Source organism: Acinonyx jubatus, chromosome B4, assembly GCF_027475565.1.
Source record: "Acinonyx jubatus isolate Ajub_Pintada_27869175 chromosome B4, VMU_Ajub_asm_v1.0, whole genome shotgun sequence".
Taxonomy (NCBI): Eukaryota; Metazoa; Chordata; class Mammalia; order Carnivora; family Felidae; genus Acinonyx; species Acinonyx jubatus.
The window spans coordinates 94997394-95015810 of NC_069387.1; the positions used below are offsets into that span (position 1 = coordinate 94997394).

Consider the following 18417-nt stretch of genomic DNA (forward strand, 5'->3'; position numbering starts at 1 on the left):
GATCAATCGGGGAATGAATTCCAGTTATGGTAATCATAGTTTAATACACTTAATTTTAGGTAAAATAATTCTGGGATAAATTTGATTTTATATGATGCTCATTCATTTTTCAATTCCAGTGGTTTGGTGACCTCGTGACTCCTGTGTGGTGGGAAGATGTGTGGCTGAAGGAAGGTTTTGCTCACTACTTTGAATTTGTTGGTACGGACTACCTCTACCCTGGCTGGAACATGGTATGTGCATTTTTCTTTAGTTGTTTGGAATTCCTAGTGAAAGGTTGATCTGTTGTTACATTGGGCCTATATTATCATTAGGGGTAATTGAAAATACCATCTGAAAATCGAACGTCCACTAAAGAAAAAGTGACCAAAATTTAAATTTAAATTTAAATTAAATTTGAAGTATTCCAAAAGAGTTCTGTTTTACTTATTAGAACTGAATAGAGTCTGACTGGTTATGTCTCACTGAACTGTGAGATCATGACCGGAGCCGAAGTCGGATGCTCAACTGACTGAGCCACCCGGGCGCCCCTACAGCTTTTCTTATTAGACATCTTTTAGATTGTTGCATTTGATAACAAAGGAAAATTATCCTTTAATATCAAGAAGGTAACAATAATTAACATGTAGTATTTTAAGTATATAGAATATTTCAATACATAGAAAAATGAGACCTTACTATTTCTTCATTGTGACGAAAGCTTAGCTAAAATAATTGCTTATTTATTTGCTTATTTACAAAATACATTATGGTTATTTAAGATATGATACTTAAGATTAAATGACTTGCTAAGTCACTTGCTTCATTAACTTCATGAAGAGTTATGCACATTACACCTGTACTCTAAGAATATGTCTGAACCCATATGTCTGAACCTGAAGTAGGATTTGTTGTCCCTTAAATAGTAATGTTTCCAGAACATCCTAAAAGAAAAAGTGGAGGGAAGGTGTGGTTTTTATATATCTTTTAATATAAGGTTTTCATTCTGTATATGTTTTTATTAATCAGTAAGTGGCTATCTTATTTTTAAATGAAACCCAGGGTTTATGTTGTTTTGGAACTTGAATTTTAAATTTAGTTTAAGTGATACTGTGTAAAAGTTGCAAAGGACTAACATTCATTAACTTCCAGAAGCGCATATTTCACCCGTGACGCAGCATTGGTGATAACACATATTTATTTGACACTGCTGTTTTTTGATGTTTAAATTATTAATAATAAGTGATTGTCTAATTATCTGCCATAAGTATGATTTGAGGAATATTTAAACCATGATGAAATATGAAGATGTCTATAAGTCTTTATATAACTTCTCTACCATAAATTTAATCAACTTCTGCCGAGTTAAAAAAAATCACATATCTCCCAGAGGAAATGTGATAATAGTAATACCATATCGATATGTTTTAATTATGTTCATGCAGTTTTGACCTTATTTTATAAAAGCAACATGGTTCATTTGATTAAATAATGAGATAATTTTACTTAGCCTTCTGTATCTAGGTATGTATGCATATATGATACAATTTTAAGAATCTTACTTGAATGGTTTTATCATGACATTGAAAAAATTGAAAATGCTTTTAAAGGACTTTGTAGAAAAAGAATTATTTATTCTTTTAACAAATGTGATACTTTGAAATTGAAATGTTTAAGGATTTTGAAAATACTCCCAAAATAGCCCTAAAATATCTTGTTTTTTAGTTGAGTTTCAATCAACTTTGTTTAAAATTTTCATTTAATTTTTATTATGCTGTGGATTGTTACTGATTTATAATTTCATTATGTTTCAATATTTAAAAAATGACCTCATTACAAGTGACATGCTACTCATATAGGTAAGCTTTCTTTTTTTAAAATTCATTCAGCTATCTATCATAAAATCCCTTCTATTCATCACTATGAAAAATGCATCTTGGATTAAAAAGTAATCAACAGAATTATACATGGGCTGAAACCTGACAGCTTTTGATGGCTTTAGCATGGCAATATATCCCAAGTTTCAATGTCTTTATACTGGATTTTGTCTTTGAGTAATTTTTTTTTGTATTCTTTCATCATTTTTATCAGTTAAGTTATAAATGTAGGCCTTCTAGAGAACATATTTATAAGAGGTATTGAAAATGAGTATCAGGTATAAATAACCCATCTGGGACTTTGTCCTTAATAGAATATAGACCATGAACTAGAAGTATAAAAACTTGGGATGGTAAGATACAAGATTTTATTTCTTATAAATCCATATTTTATAATTAAGAGACGGGAATTAGGGGCGCATGGGTGGCTTAGTGGGTTAAACATCCGTCTTTGGCTCAGGTCATGATCTCACAGCTCCTGAGTTCGAGTTCCGCATCAGGGTGTGTGTTGATAGCTCAGAGCCCAGAGCCTGCTTTAGACTCTGTGTCTCCCCCTCTCTCTGCCCCTCCCCTGCTCACGCTCTGTCTCTCTCTCTCTTAAAAAATAAATAAACATTAAAAAAATTAAAAAACATTAAAAAAAGAGACAGGTATTAATGATGACATAAATACAGTGATATAGAAGGCTCACCTTATTAAACTAAGAAATGAAAAAATAAACTCCATTACAATTAATTGGGCAAAAGGGAGGAGGAACGGGTCTTATTATAATGTCTCTTTATTATTCAGATTGTAAAGATTATAAATACTTTCTGATCTTTAATTGCTTTTGCTATTTAGTAGCTTTATTTAGTTTGTAGAGTATCTCAAAATCCCAATTCAAAAAGCCTATGAGAAGAAACTACAAATAAATTCCTCCTCCATATATCATTAATATCTTCTTTGAAAACAAAATTTTAAGAATAAATTAGCCCTATAGATAAGAGGATATTAAGTGACTTAAAGGCTGTGCCAGCACTATTTTTCATAATGGCATCAGCAAGATTGGAAGAAATACTAGAAAGAAAAAGAGTGACGGCTGTGTCAGCAGTAACTCATACTATTGTGATATGCACAAAAGCTTACCTAGGAGTGCAAAGCTTGGGCTTTACTACAGCTTAGCCTAAAATAGAAAAATCAGAAGTCAGGCTAGTGTTAGGAGTAAAGAAATTCAGGAAGCTGACCTCTTTTGTCTCTAATCTCAAAAATGGTGCTTTTATCATTTTTAGACACCAGGTCTCATCAAGCACTGAAATACAATTTCAGTTTGCTAGGGTGATTGCTATGACAATATACCTTCAATGGAATATCAATAAAGAAACTGAGAATTACATAATCTTGTTAAGGAAGTTCTTGTTCTGATTTAGGCCAGTATACCTAAATTAGCGTGCTTAATTGTTAGTAAAATCTTAGTGAGAGAAAGAGAGAAAGAGAGAGACAGAGAGAGGAGAGTGTTCAGAGCCAGTTCCTGATACAAAAGTAATCAGTTTTTATATTAGAAACACTACATGGAATAAAAACTATTATTATAGTTTTGTTCCCAACAAACTAATCAAGTTTACCATTTTATAGATGTGGGCCTTTGATGTGAGATCAGGGGAATGGATTGGAAAGGGGAAATTCAGATTCCAGGAAAAGTGTTTCACTTCTCTGACTCTTATCATTTGAAAAATGGGGCAATTGTTCTGACTTATCAGGCTCACAGAATTTTTGTGAAGATAAAATATCTTGCAAGGTCTTTGAAATGTATGAGCCACTATACAAATGTGAGTAGGCATCATGTACCTAGAAAATAAATGCTCCATTAGAAAAGTGCATTGATTTTATGTATAGATGCCCTAACATTTCCAATCCCAGTCATCTATTTTGACACCCTAGATTCATAACAATTATGTATAGATTACAAAATAATTTTTATAATCTTTGTATCTGGACTCAGTCTCACCAAATCAATTCTTATCCATACTGGCAGCGTGGATGATTCTATAGGAACGTAAGCCTTATATAATGTTTCATTCATTAAACAGAAGTGTCAAGATCATCAGAAGCAACTTCTTCAGCTCAGGGCTAAGGATACATTTCAGGGGCAGCAGGTAGTCTTTTTGCTTGATGCTATTTCATCAAAGTTGGCTGTTAGTGACACCATTATTGGAGGGATCAAGTTACAGTATGATATTGATGGTAGTCACATTAAATTTTACTATGTTTCCTGGAAATGAAGAAACAGGAAGACTCTTTCAATGTAACACAGTTACTGTTCTTCAATAATTCTCGATCACTTTAATTTGAAAAAGTCTTTGATAACGAGTTTTAGTACAAGAAAAGGATGCATAGTAAAATGCTACCATGAAGACTCCTTATTTTACAGACCTGGTGCTGATGCAGGCAAAATCGTATCTCCTGTGCATATTGCTTAATTTTTCATTATAGCTTGTATCTATATTGTAGGCATGTCCTTTAGTTTCCTGCATATAACATTGTAAGGATGTGCTGTTATAATGAGAATTATTAAACATGAGTTTATGTTCTTTTATTAAATGAATTGGGATTCTCTGGAGCTTCACACAGCAATAACTTTGTACGCTGATAAAGTCTGCACTCTGGGAATTCTCCCTAAATTTTTATGAGGACACATACCTGGGCATAAAGATAACTATTAATGGAGAATCATGCAACTAAACTTCATTATACTCAATACTAAAGATATCTCAAAATGTATTGCCCAAAACCTTCAAAAGTGTTCTCAATTGTCTCTATCATGGGCAGGACTAAAATAGTAAAAATTAATTCTGCCATTAGACTCAGTATCATTTTACTGTGCTCCAACAAAAATTGCTTGCTAAAGTTAACAGGCATTGCAATAGAATTATCTTCACTTTTTAAATTGTTTTATTTTTACTCAAAAAGATGTTGAGACAATCACTGATGAACTGAAAATGCTTTTTTTTCAGTTTAAATGTAAAGATATACTGCTTCATCATTCTAAATAATAACATACACTCTACTATTCAGAGAGGGGAAATAGAAAGGCAGAGAGAAAACATTTTGATTTTGCTTAACATTTTATTTGTTCAGCTCTTCATTTCTCAAGTCTGTAGGGAAAAATACTTTTGCATGCTTTTCAAATTAGTTAATATATGTTTCAACAGTAGTTTGTATATTAGTACTATACTTCATCAATATCAAAATATATTTTCCCAGGAGAGCTATGGGTTCAGAGATAGATCACTTGGGAATTAAATATTTATTTTAGAATCTTATTTTATAAATACCGAATGCCAAATAAATGTACACACACACACACACACACACACACACATATTCATGATTTTCCATATAGTTGTGTTTATCTTTTATGATCAAAATCCACATATAATATTCTACTCCTGCGAAGTCAGTAAGTTAGATGATCCAATTGTTTTCAACTAGTCTATGATGTATCTTTTTTCAAATGACTAGCACATATTGCATGTGAAAAATTTAATGGCTTCTTATGGCTAGTTCCATGGGGTTGTGGTCTTTTTGATCCTGTTCAGTAGCTTAGCAGTGACATTTACATTGAAAGACTAGAAGGAAAGTGAAAGTAGTGTCTACCTGGGTCTCTTGGGGGACCACAGCCTTCAAAATGAACCACTTCTCCTGCTTTCCTTTTACTCTTCCATTCTTCCCCTTTCTGCAAGCAATTTATCTCTCTGCTGAAAACATAGACTTTTGGTTTTAAAGAATAAAAACTATTCTTTTTTCTAATTTGAGTATAAGTGGGGAGCTATAGCCCTCTCTTCTGGGAGAAAGGGTTGCTTTTTCCTTAGCATTAGTGATCAGAACAGTTTGGGGCATTGGTGGAAAATAGGCCTATAATGAAGAAACAAAGTATGCAGAGAAGGTAAGAGCTGAAATGAGAATACTAGTGGATGCCATTGAAGGGAAGGGTCTCATACGCCATATCTGAACTCTGAGTAAATGTAGGAGTTCTAATGGGTATATTCCCAGTGCATTGAGGATTAGACTAACACTCAACTAGTGTACAAATTGGGTTTATCCTAAGAGGATGTCAGTGTTAAGAAGCAGGCCAGAGATTTGGATTCTAACTGGGTGGTGACTGAAGAGATCCTAAGAATTTCTAGCAGGAACAACAGTGAAAACAGGAACTGCACCTGTTATACTAACATGGTAAAATAGCTCCCACTAAGGCTACTACAATAACAAATTGTGTTTACATTTTCTCTCATTTTAGGACTAATTCTGTGCTTTTTATGAAATATCTTAATGATGGGCTAGTAGCCCCGTTAAGGTTATCTCTTCACAAAAAGAATGAAAGACCGAACAGCCATTTGTTGATTGTTAAAATACATTAACTGATTTAGAAGTTTTATGGCACAAATGCATTTGTGAAGATAAAACTACAACTGAAGAGTAGAGAATACATTCGTGCTTTTGTTTTATTTACACCTGTGGTTCTTGTATAAGAATCTAGACTTTGGCTACACAATTGTTAGGGAAATGGAAGCTTTTGAAGAGCTTGCTATCAAGGTGTGTTACGTTTCAGAAAATGTAAATCTGCTTCATTTACTGCTTCTAATAGAAGACCAACTTCTATTTAGAACTGTATCTTTAGGAAGGGAAAACAAACAACCATAATTCCTTAGTTTTCATATATACTCACATATACTTCTATATATTCAGGTATGTATCTGGGAGGTTTTCCTTTTTTTTTAAATTTTTTTTTAATGTTTATTTTTGAGAGAGAGGGAGAGAGAGAGACAGAGAGAGAGGGAGAGAGAGAGAGAAACTGAGCACAAGTAGGAGAGGGGCAGAGAGAGAGAGAGGGAGACACAGAATCTGAAGCAGGCTCCAGACTCTGAGCTGTCAGCACAGAGCCTGACACAGGGCTCAAACCCATGAACTGTGAGATCGTGACCTGAGCCAAAGTCAGATGCTTAACTGACTGAGCCACCCAGGTGCCCCAGTCTGGGAGGTTTTCCTAGTCACATTACCTCACATTTTTTTTCCCATATGAATTTAAAAAATTTTAAACAAAGCTGCAAATGGAAAGCTCATGTATGTTCTTAAAGAATGGATTTTCTTTAAAGCAAAGTCATTTTGTTCAGAAAGACACTGAGGGCTTCAGGTTTTGTATATTTTAAACTTAGAAATAAAAGATAAATGAGCATTCCCTTTGGAATAAAGTATTTCTTCTGAAGACTATGTTCAGGTTGGCATGGTGTCAGATCTTTCTACATATCCATAGGAATTTCAAAAGCAACCAATAAATTGATAGGATTAGAACTTTCTAAGAGGAAAATTCTTCTGAACCTGGAGCCTAACAATAATACAAGGCCATCCTTTTTCATATCTAGAAATATTGCAGGGAAAATCATTCTCTTCTCAAGTAAGAGTAGTTTGTAAGCAAAATACTCCTACTTACTAAAACTTGTCAGGTGTCACTTGATAAACCAAAAAATTGATAATGCCGAAAATGTATACCAAAATGATTAAATGTTCTTCTGTCATTGTTCACAAATATACATTATTTATGATAGCAGATTATACCACTTTTAATCTGTACTTTTTACCACCAATAGTAAAAGTGTTTATCTCCCTACGATATATGAATTGTTCAACATTTGATATCATGCGGCCTTTTCCCAGATTTGTTAAAAAGAATTTGCTTTGCAAAATTCTCTAACACAAATGTGACCAAAAGTGAAGGCTGGGGACTAAGAGAGCAACCAAAAAATAATTTATTAATTTTCTAATTGTTAATCATCTTTAACCAGGCAGCTATATGTTTTCAAAGACATTAGAACACAACTTATTTCTAAGCAAGGAGTGACTGTCTCAGTCCATAACACTTTATGAGACACTTTTTCTTTTTTCCTTTTCATCAAGGTTACTTTAACACTGTTCAGATGTTACTAGACAAGAACATGAGAAATGAAAGTAGTGAGTTCAAGTGATCTGAATTAAAAAATGTAAAAGGGCTTCCGGTAAAGAAAAAACCAAAAAATAAAAAAAGGTAATAAGATAGTTTGAGGTTGTTGAAGAGTTTGCCTCAATTATACCATTAACACTTATAATAATAAAGACTTAGGTAGCATTTCCTGTGTAGGATTAAATACTTTACACATAAGAATTCACTGTGAAATAGAGTAAGACATTCTGCTAGGTGTCTTGAGAGTATACATCTTTGTTAGCATTTTTCCTAAAAGTCTAAAGAGTGTGGTAACGGATAGACCATCATGCAGTGCACCACTCAGACAGTTCCTCTCAACCGTGACTCCAAAAACATGATTTGGGATAGAATATGTTTTGGCATTGAGCTGAATAATCTCTACGGATCTACCATTACAAATTGAAGAAAGCCCCTTCTGAAACTATTTATATCTTTGGCTTTTTATCTTTCCCTCAGATTGATGAAATAGAATTCTTTCCAGTGGTTGGAGTGTCATCTTTTATCATATTTGTGTTTTATTTATCTTTTTTTAATGTTTATTTTTGATAGAGAGAGAGAGGCAGACTGCAAGTGGGGAAGCGGCAGAGAGAGAGGGAGGGACAGAATTGGAAGCAGGCTCCAGACTCTGAGCTGTCAGCACAGAGCCCAACACAGGGCTCAAACCCATGAACAGTGAGAGCATGACCTGAGCCGAAGTCGGACGCTTAACCGACTGAGCCACCAAGGTGCCCTGAGTGTTCTATTTATCTTAAAAATTAAGATATGTGGAATGCTTTCTTTACCTACTTTAGATACACCTGTGTCCAATTAATTCCTTTAATCATTTTATTTTCTACTCTCCAGATTTTATTTATAGTCCAGTGATGCCTTTCTTGAGTGCTGTTAATGATGTACCAGCTCAATAATTTTATATAAACTACTTTGATGGATTGCTGCCACTTGTTTACCATTATTCAGTCATACATTTCATACATATTGTTTATTAATTAATTAAAAGAATTATCAAGCACTTAAAATGAGGCCTTTGTTTTGCTAATTTCTATGGAACAAGCCTCATGGTATTATTAGCATGGTGCTGCTGTCTATCAGATTCTTGTGTACACAGTATGCCATCTTTCGTGTAATGATTTCAGTTAGTAGGTGTGGATAAATTTAGGATTTTTTTGGCACTTAGTTGACCAATCATGCTTCTGTCAGAAGTGCTGTGTTTATGGAATAGCTCAAAAACACAGCTCCGTAACCTCAATGGGACTGTTCATGGTCATAGATACATTTGGAAAATAAAATTTAACACAGTCTTAGAGGATTAGCTAAATGATGGAACGATAAGAACACTTAGCTACCTATTATTATTTTTATATACACGGCCCAAACATGTTCTCTAATAGTTAATTAGACTTATCTGATTATGATAGCCATTTATTTTCATTTAGATTTTGAGTATCTTTCTGTTCAGCCAAGTTCTTCTTTGAGTCCTGTCCCTTCTGTAAGCTTTATAAGTTTGCTTGGAAGACGGGTACTTTATAGAGAAGAATTCTCTTCTTTTGGTTGTAGTGTGGTGGTATGGTGGTATGGTATTTTCATTTAAGTATTATTTATTTCCTGGGGTGCCTGGGTGGCTCATTTGTTTAAGTGTCTGACTTGAGTCAGGTCATGATCTCATGGTTCGTGAGTTCAAGCCCCGCATGGGGCTTTTTGCTGTCAGCACAGAGCCTGCATCAGATCCTCTCTCTCTCTCTTTCTTCTTTATCACAAAAATAAACAAATATTTCAAAATAAATAAGTAAACATTATTTATTTCCCAAGTTGTCTGATTAAAGATAAGATTAGGTCAAGTGCTCCATCAGGGAAAATTTGGTATTAGTTATATTCTCTTCCTAACTACCCACACGAATGGTCCAATTTGAAGAATCTTAAACATAATACACTATTGCAGATGACTTATTAAAAATAAAAACTCTTTAAATAAAGCTTTGGCTTAGTTTTAAGATAATAAGGAGGTTTCTTGGAATTGTTGGCTTCTTTTGAGAGCTGACAAGCCATATCATTTCCCAGGTTTGAAAATAATTTGGCTTCTCACAACAAAACAACATTTTTCTATTTGTTGTTAAACATTTTGCTGACATTTTTGGGCCCTTCATTGACAAAATATTTCAAGGGATTAATCTATCTTGACTTATTCATGTTTCACTATTTAACAAACATTTATTGGATACTCACTTTTTTTTTTGCTAGTTTCTCTACTAGAGACAGGGAATGCACTGATGAGTGTGAAATATCAAATCCTTATAGATCTCTTTTACCAATTTAGTTAAGTTATTTTCGTCAGAGTAATGTTACTTTACAGTTTCCTAGAATGAGGTTCACTCCCTTTTTTCTACCTATTCCATGGATTAAATTTTTGACTCTTGATGCTTTACTAGTTGTGTGATCTTGTTTCTTTCTTCATCTTCAAAATGTGTATGAAATACCTGTGCTGTTGTTGTCACAGGAAAATTTCAAGAATAAAAAAAAAATGTCGTTTTTACTATCATTTTCACCAATATTATTGTTACTCTTAGCTACTTAAGCGTAATGATAATACCTTTATGGTCCAAAAATTATCTTCTCGGGGGAATATTGTGAATCCAATATTAAAAAATAGTAATTACCAGAGGGGAGGTGGGTAGGGGGATGGATGAAATAGGTGATGGGGGTGAGAGAGGGCACATGTCGTCATGAGCACAGGGTGATGTATGGAAGTGTTGAATCACTGTAATGTACACCTGAAATTAATATTACACTGTATGTTAACTAGCTGGAATTAAAATTAAAACTTTAAAAAAGAAAAAAAAATAAACTTCTGTGTAGAATCAGAAACCAAACCAAAGCTATAGGGAAGCCTGTGAGTAGACATGTGCACCCTTGTGTGCTAGTGCATTTGTAGATGTGTGATTTGGTGCATGTCTACACCATGGCTATTGTGGAAATTAGCCACACAATCTCAGCATTGGCCTTAGTGGCTGATGGAAGTGTGTGAATAACATTCTAGGTCAGATCAACATTTCCTACTGTTAAGCAAAGATGATAAGTCTGATTTTCTTGGCTGTAACTAGACTCAAGAACAGAATTTCCATCTGCGTCTACCTCAGTCCTTATTGAATATACTTAAATAGAGTCTCCATTAATTTTGTAAGAATCTCATCACTAGGTTAATGCTGATGGTTGGTCCAGCAATGAGGTCTGAGTAATGCCCCTAATTTATCTCTCTGGTTATACCAGAAGCAGTATTTTATGCCCATTGGGTTTTAGTTGAGTTTGAGAATGGTTTCCAGTGGAGTGCATACAAACAGTTGCTCTATTATTTCCCCTAATTCTGGCGAACGTGGTGTATTGGCTAAGAGCATGGACTCTACAGCCAAATTGGCCAGGTTCAGTACCTAGTGCTTTTTTTTTAATTAAAACATGTTTTAAAATGTTTATTTTTGAGATGGAGACAGAGACAGAGCATGAGCAGGGGAGAGGTAGAGAGAGAGGGAGACACAGAATCCGAAGCAGGCTCCAGGCTCTGAGCTGTCAGCACAGAGTCCCACTTGGGGCTGGAACCCACTAACCACAAGATTGTAACCTGAGCCGAAGTCGGATGATCAATCTACTGAGCCACCCAGGCACCCCTCAATACCCAGTTCTTAGGCAAACTTGGGCAAGCCAGTGGACTTTCTATAAAATGAGGATCACAATAGAGTCATTAGTTATTTTTAATAATAATACCAAAAAATTAGTAGGAGAAAAGAAATTGCCTTCACAAAATACTTTTGAATACATCTATTCCATTTCTGAATGATGCTAGAATGCTAATATTTTAATATTTTTGCACTTTATAAATGAATTGCTAGTTCAGATTTTGCATTCTGAATGGTGAAAATGTTTTTACAAATATCACAATCAAAGTATAAATATTATAGTAGCTTACTTTGAGATCTGGGAATAAATATGGAATTTTCTGAATTGGTTAACTTTCTGAGCCATAAATACCATATGTCTTGAGTTGTTATGGGTTATTAAATCTTTGAAATTTGAAAAAAAGTAATACTTTTCATTTTCATCTAAAATACAGACTTCTTTGATCTGGCATCAAATATAAAGTTTTATCAAGCTAGGTTATTTGATGAACTGACCATTTATACCACTAAATGCTGAAATTAAAGTACAAAAATGTGTAATAAATTTCACTCATCAAATTAATAAGAATTTTATTACAGAATTAAAGTCATTTGAATTATTATTTAGTTCACAAATTAAAATAACATAAAATGAATTAGCCACTTGGTAACCATGTTAATAACTTTAGGCAGGGATTGGTTTATCCTTGGAATTCTTCCAGACTGAATGGTATAAGAAAGTTTTCATTAGAATTTAAACAGAAAGTGATTCTGTTTAAGATGATTAGTCAGTGTGCATTTAAAAGATATTCTGAATTACATTTTATCAATCAAATATTATAATGCCTTGATTAGCGTATTATTAATGTGTCTGCAAAATATTACAGAGTCCTTGTGATAGATGCGAGAAACAAATGTGTGGGTATCAGAGAAGATTAGCAAATTTGATTTTACTGAAATGTCTGATCAGCATGTCAAAAAAAAATTAGGCATAGAGATAGAGAAAAATATTCTTACTGCCAAAATAGAGATAAGGTTATGGAAAAAGTTAAAGAAGCTATTGTCTGTCAGAAGTTTAAAGTCTAAGGAAAGGATCCTAAAATGACATGTGAAAGAGCAGGGAATTAGTTCATGTTAACTAACAAAGGACAGGAAGTAAATCTCCCTTAGTAAACAATATGCTTCATCAGGTTAGAGACTTTATTTTGCCATCATTTCTCAGGATTTAACCCCAAGTATAGCATCTATGAGGTGTTCAATAATAAAAGTCTGGTCAAATTTAACAAAAAAATTATGAAGTGAAGGTCAACAGACCAATTGTGAAAGTTTATAACAGTTTCTATATCTATATTAGGAACTCATTCATTGAATTAAAAATGATATTGAGATTTAAAATATATGAGGGACTCCTGGGTGGCTTAGTGGGTTAAGCTTCCAACTCGATTTTGGTTCAGGTCACCACATTATGGTTCATGGGATCAAACCTACTGTCCAGCTCTGTGCTGTCAGCATGGAGCCTGCTTGGGATTCTCTCTCTTCCTCTCTCTCTGCCCTTCCCTCTCTCTCTCTCTCTCTCTCTCTCTCTCTCAATAAATAAATAATAAAACATTAAAAAAGTAAAATATATTAAACTGTATTGGATCAGTGTTTGAAGGAAAATAGAGGGAAAGGTGTCAAGAAATCCTAAAAAAGTGAACAGGAGCTAAACGGTATGAACATTTTAAGAGGGTTATATGAAGCATATGGCATATGGTTATTATTCACAGTGATTTTTTGGGCTGCTAGAATTGGAATGAGCTATGTAATTAGACAACCTGTTCATAATTATTATTGTGATTGACATTATTTGAAGTACATCTTGATTGTTCCATAAGACCCAGGATTATCATAATTAATGAAAACATGAGTGCCTAATTGATGATACCTTCTGCCATATCAATACTGCTCTCCTTTTAAGGTTCTTGAGTAAGTCTGCAGAAGGTTCATAATTTAGTTGTATATAATGCGATAGCACATTTTGTGTTTCATCTTAGCATTTTCCCTTAGCTGTGCCACATTTTGGATGATATGAGACATGACACCTTCAACTTGGACATTACAAACAAAACATAAGGCAGCTGAAGGATATAGTCATGGAAGAGACAATTTAACCCACTTTCTCTGTGTTAGTCACGTTTGAGAGTATAGCAGTTCATGGAAACCTGTGCAGGGGGTTATTTGGGGTTATGAGAGGCTTATAAAGTCATTGGAGACAGGCTTATAGAAATATGATTGCTTTTTTAGTTTATGCACTGAATTAGGCATCTTAGAGCATTTGTGGCTTGGTGGGGGATGAAATGTGGTTGATAGGTAAAAGAAATAAGAACATACAGAATGCATTTTAGTTACTTATTATAAAGCTTGTGTGAAATCCCAGAATAATGTTATATCAATAGTAAGCTGCCTGGATTATTATGTTTATGTACCATTTTCTGTTTAAGGTTATGTAAACAAATACAGAAGTAAAAATTTCAGTATAGTGCTTATTTCATTGTAGGCATTAAAGTGATTATTTTAAAAATTATTCTTCAATGCCTACTACATAGTGTGTTTACACAAGTTTGATTTTTAATTATCTCTATTAAAAATAGAGATATTAAATTATTAAAATATTAAATTAATATTAAAAATATTAACAAGCTGCACATGAAAATGATTATTAACATCTTTGGCATGTGTATTTTAAACATGAAATTGTAAAATGTTAATTTTTAAGGTACATCCCTAAAGGGAAGCAACATTTATTTTCAATACCTTTTTAGTTTTATTTTCTCTATCTATATGATTTAGGTGTCTACGAAATGTTAGCCTATTGGCTAAATAATGGCATAATATTGCACAAGTACATTGCACAAGTAACTTTCAACTGAGTAAAGCTGGAAATACTTTTGGACATTTTATAACTTTAAAAAAGTAGGATGACAATATAAAATTACAGAGTAAAATTATTTTAATATTTTAGGAAACTTGGAACCCAAATAATTTCTAATTTTTACAAAAATGGCATCGTGTTGTTTACAAAGGTGATAATTGCAAAGTTACAGAGATAGTATATTACATAACACCTGATTAATATTGTCTCTCAATATGTTTACTTCTCTTGGTTGAATTCCTGATCATATTCTTTGGTTTTAACCTTCGCCATGGTTTGAATGAATCACCAAGAACAAGACTGAAAATACCAAACCGTGCAATGCTGTGCATAGCTATATAGTTTGTTCTAGTCTTGTGTAGCAAGAAACTCAGATTAATAATGCTTTACTTGGCATTTTGTTTAACCCATGAGTTCTTAAAAGTCTTCATCTCATGGTAGAATATATATCCAGAGGGATAGAACATGACACAGTATCCTTATTTCTTCTTATTGATAGATCAAGTGAGGTGGAATCGATGTGGTCATAGACACTGAAAGCATTTCTACCCATAACTTTATTTCTATTCTCTACTCCCATAGTACTTTATTTATGCAACCAATACTCAACCCATCGGATGATATTAATGATTTGTACACTTGTCTGTCTTCCTTATTGTAATGGGAATTGCTTGGAGGCAGGAGTTGGGTCGCAACTGTGTTTCTCTCCCCAACCTCTAAAGGGACGTCACATGTACAAAGCAAACTAATACTGTGAACATTAGATATTGGAATAAGACACTAATTTAAACAAATAAAAATACTGAAAAAGGAAATATTTGTGTCTATTTGGTTATCTATACATGCATCCTCATACATGTCTATGTAGGTATTTGTCTGTATTGATGTCTAAATCTACATTTAATTCATACATCTTGGAATCCCAAATAAATGCCTTGTTGATCATCATTGATCGTCACAAAATTGAACTAGATTTTAGAGAAATAATTGGTACAGTATCTTGTGATCACAAAGATAATGCCCCATATATGTGTCCTTTGTGCATAATTATTCAATATCATCCTATTTTTGTTTCTGGTTGCTCCTCACCCCTAGTCCTCTTTCCACCATTTATTCATAATCTCTCTCAATGTGCATATGATGATGTCACTTTCCAATTTTAGCTTCCTAACCTGACATAGAGGATCCTTGATGAATATGTTCTTGTCAATCTCTCTGTGAAAATTGCTAGTCATTTACCTCATTTTCCTTCCTGCCTTCTCTCACAGAAAACTCTGTACTCTCCCAAACAAGCCATTAAATCTCCATGACTTTTCCAAGATACTCCTTTCTGTCCAAAATGCCCTTTTCTGTTGTCTCCGTCTAGAAAACTCAAATCATCCTTAAGGACTCAACACGGACTTCGGTTCAGAGGCTTTTCCTGCTTTCTCCCCCGGCAGAACAAATCACAGCCTTCTTTGTATAGGCACACCTTATCCTGAACCTACTTCCACTTTTACATACAGCAAATGGTTTTTTAATATTTGTTTTCATCTTTGTCTCTCTTTTTACTACTAGAAAATCGTTGAAGGTCGAATCCATGCCTTTGTATCTTTTTTATCTTCAGAACCAGGCATACCATCTGGGATATAGCAGGTGCTCAATAAATATTTGTAGAACAAATTCTCTTATTTAATCTTCACAACCACATATGTTTACAAATGAAGGTGCTGAAGTCTAAAAATACTGAGTAACTTGCTCAAGGTCACCCAGCTAGCGAATGACAAATGTATTACTTCTGGTGTGGGACACTTTCATTAACTTTGTAGCAGTGTGCCTGTCTTTTCTCCTAGGAACGCCAAAGAGCCATTTGGGTTTACATCCATCCTCCTGGAAAATTGAGTCCTTGTGGCTGCTCTTATACAACCCACTTCTGCCCTGAGAACTGTTTTTCCTGCTCTTTTCATGCCTATGAGCACCTCACCACTGCTTGAACTGGTTCAGGCTTCACTCTCATCGTAGTCTGGTTTGATGTGTTTGACTTTCTTTGATCTTGATTCAGATTGTTCTCTGATTTTTTTTTTCTTTCCTGGTGCCCGAGTCAAAGTGTCCGCCTTATATTGCTTTTTACTGAAATTACCAAGACTTCCTGTAGAAACTTGCTGTCGTCCTTACCTTTCAATAGTACTTCCTGTTTTCCCACTCATCACCATGCCGGTGGCTGGACCATGGTTAGATCAGGCATATTCACTGTTACCCCTTTAGAATTTGGCATGTCTGGGCAGAAGCCTTTTTGAGATGTTAAGGAATATAATTTGTCAAGTATATCTAACACTGTGATAAAAATTCTTAATAACTCCCTTTACATATATTACTAGATACTGGTCTATGAAATGCTAATATTGTAAGAAATAATAAAAAAAGAGAAGATTCCTTCTGAGATTTTATTTATATTTTCATGCAAACTATAATTTATTGCCAAAAGATGTTTAGCGCTTTCTCCTCAGACCCAGGCCTTTCCTTCAAGTTGCCTGTAGCATATTGCTCTTTGGATGTTCGCTGTCATATTACTTGTAACGTGTCACAAAGTGATCTTTTTAGCTTGCACTACAAAAACAAACTTTATTCCACTACTCCATTTCTTTCAGTAGCTTCCCCCCACCCTTTAAAAATTCCATCAAGTCTAAAAGCTATGTAGTTATCTCTTAATACTTCGTCTCCATCATCCACTAAGGGGACCAGGGCATCAAGGCATCAATGTTGGTTGATTTTTCATTCAAAATATCTCTCAGATACCACAGCCCTTCAGCAGCACCTTGTTCTAATACATCATCACCACATCAGCTCTGAGTACAATAGCCACTTTCTGCCTCCCGTCTCTGCAGACCTCAAGCCACCCTGTATACCACAGATAAGTTAATTTTCCGAAGACACTACTTTTATTATGTTATTATGCCTGCTACTGCCTATTTATTAAGACCAAACTCTTCCACCTGGTAACAGGATTCAAACAGAGTAGCTGTTTTTCATGTTTTCTCTGCCTGGATTTGCCCTTTTTTTAAAAGCTGCTTCCCCCATTCATCTAAGTAACCCTTCATCCTTCAACTACCCACTTTAATGTCACTTCCTCTGTGAAGCCTTTTCTGAACTAATTAATCATTTCATCCTTTGTGTTTTATAACATCCATCATATTATAATCCAGTTAGCTGTTTATCTGTCTTTCTGTTACACTTTTGAGTTCTTTAAGGTTAGAAACTAAGTTTGAGTCATATATTTCTTCCCCAGACACAGCATAATATCTGGCATAGAGTAGGAATTTAATACATATTTGTTAAATGAATGAATGAGCAAAATAATGGAAGTTTTCTTCTTTTCCCATGTCATTCTCTGTTTATTCACATTTTCTTTACCTATCTGAAAAACCTTTGCACTGTTCTCCAAAAATTCAAAGGTAATATGTTTTTGAAAACAGTTCAATAGAAAATCATACATTCAATATTATTTGAACTGTTTAAATGTAGACATGTAAAAACTCCAAGAAGGGTCTATATTAGACTGATAGGATTTATTCTTATTATTAACATTAAACTCATTTACACAGATTTTATAGTTTTATGTTTTACCTTATTGTGCTGCTTTTTGAAAGTGGTAAATTAGTTTGTCATGGTGACCTTAATATATGAACTAGAATAAAAGCTATCTGTTAAATATGCACCATAAATATACTATTCTCTCCACACACACACACACACACACACAATTTTAAAACTCCTTCAAGGATCAGACAAATTCTACTTCTTCCATTAAACTTTGCATAACTAATTCCATTTTACAGTATTTTTTTTCCTTCAAATTTCCTTTGGCATTTCTAGTCTGTAAGAGAAAACCACTATTTTGTTCACAGAATCCAACTATTTTGTTTGATCTCTTATCTCATATTAGAGCCAGGATTTCTTTAACTTTATTTTGAAATTTTAATGGTCTCAGGTTGGCAGTAGGCAATTAATCAAAACTTTGTAATCGTTGCTGTTATCATT

The 18417-nt window shown here is 33.9% G+C and overlaps 1 protein-coding gene across 1 annotated transcript in view; it reads left to right on the top strand.

Annotated features, from left to right (window-relative positions):
- The window catches only part of TRHDE (thyrotropin releasing hormone degrading enzyme), a 378788-nt gene that overhangs the window by 201763 nt on the left and 158608 nt on the right, over positions 1–18417 (top strand). Inside the window, exon 5 of the mRNA XM_027071244.2 lies at positions 120–233. Coding sequence (XP_026927045.1) covers positions 120–233 — 114 coding nt within the window. The remainder of the gene's footprint in view (positions 1–119; positions 234–18417) is intronic.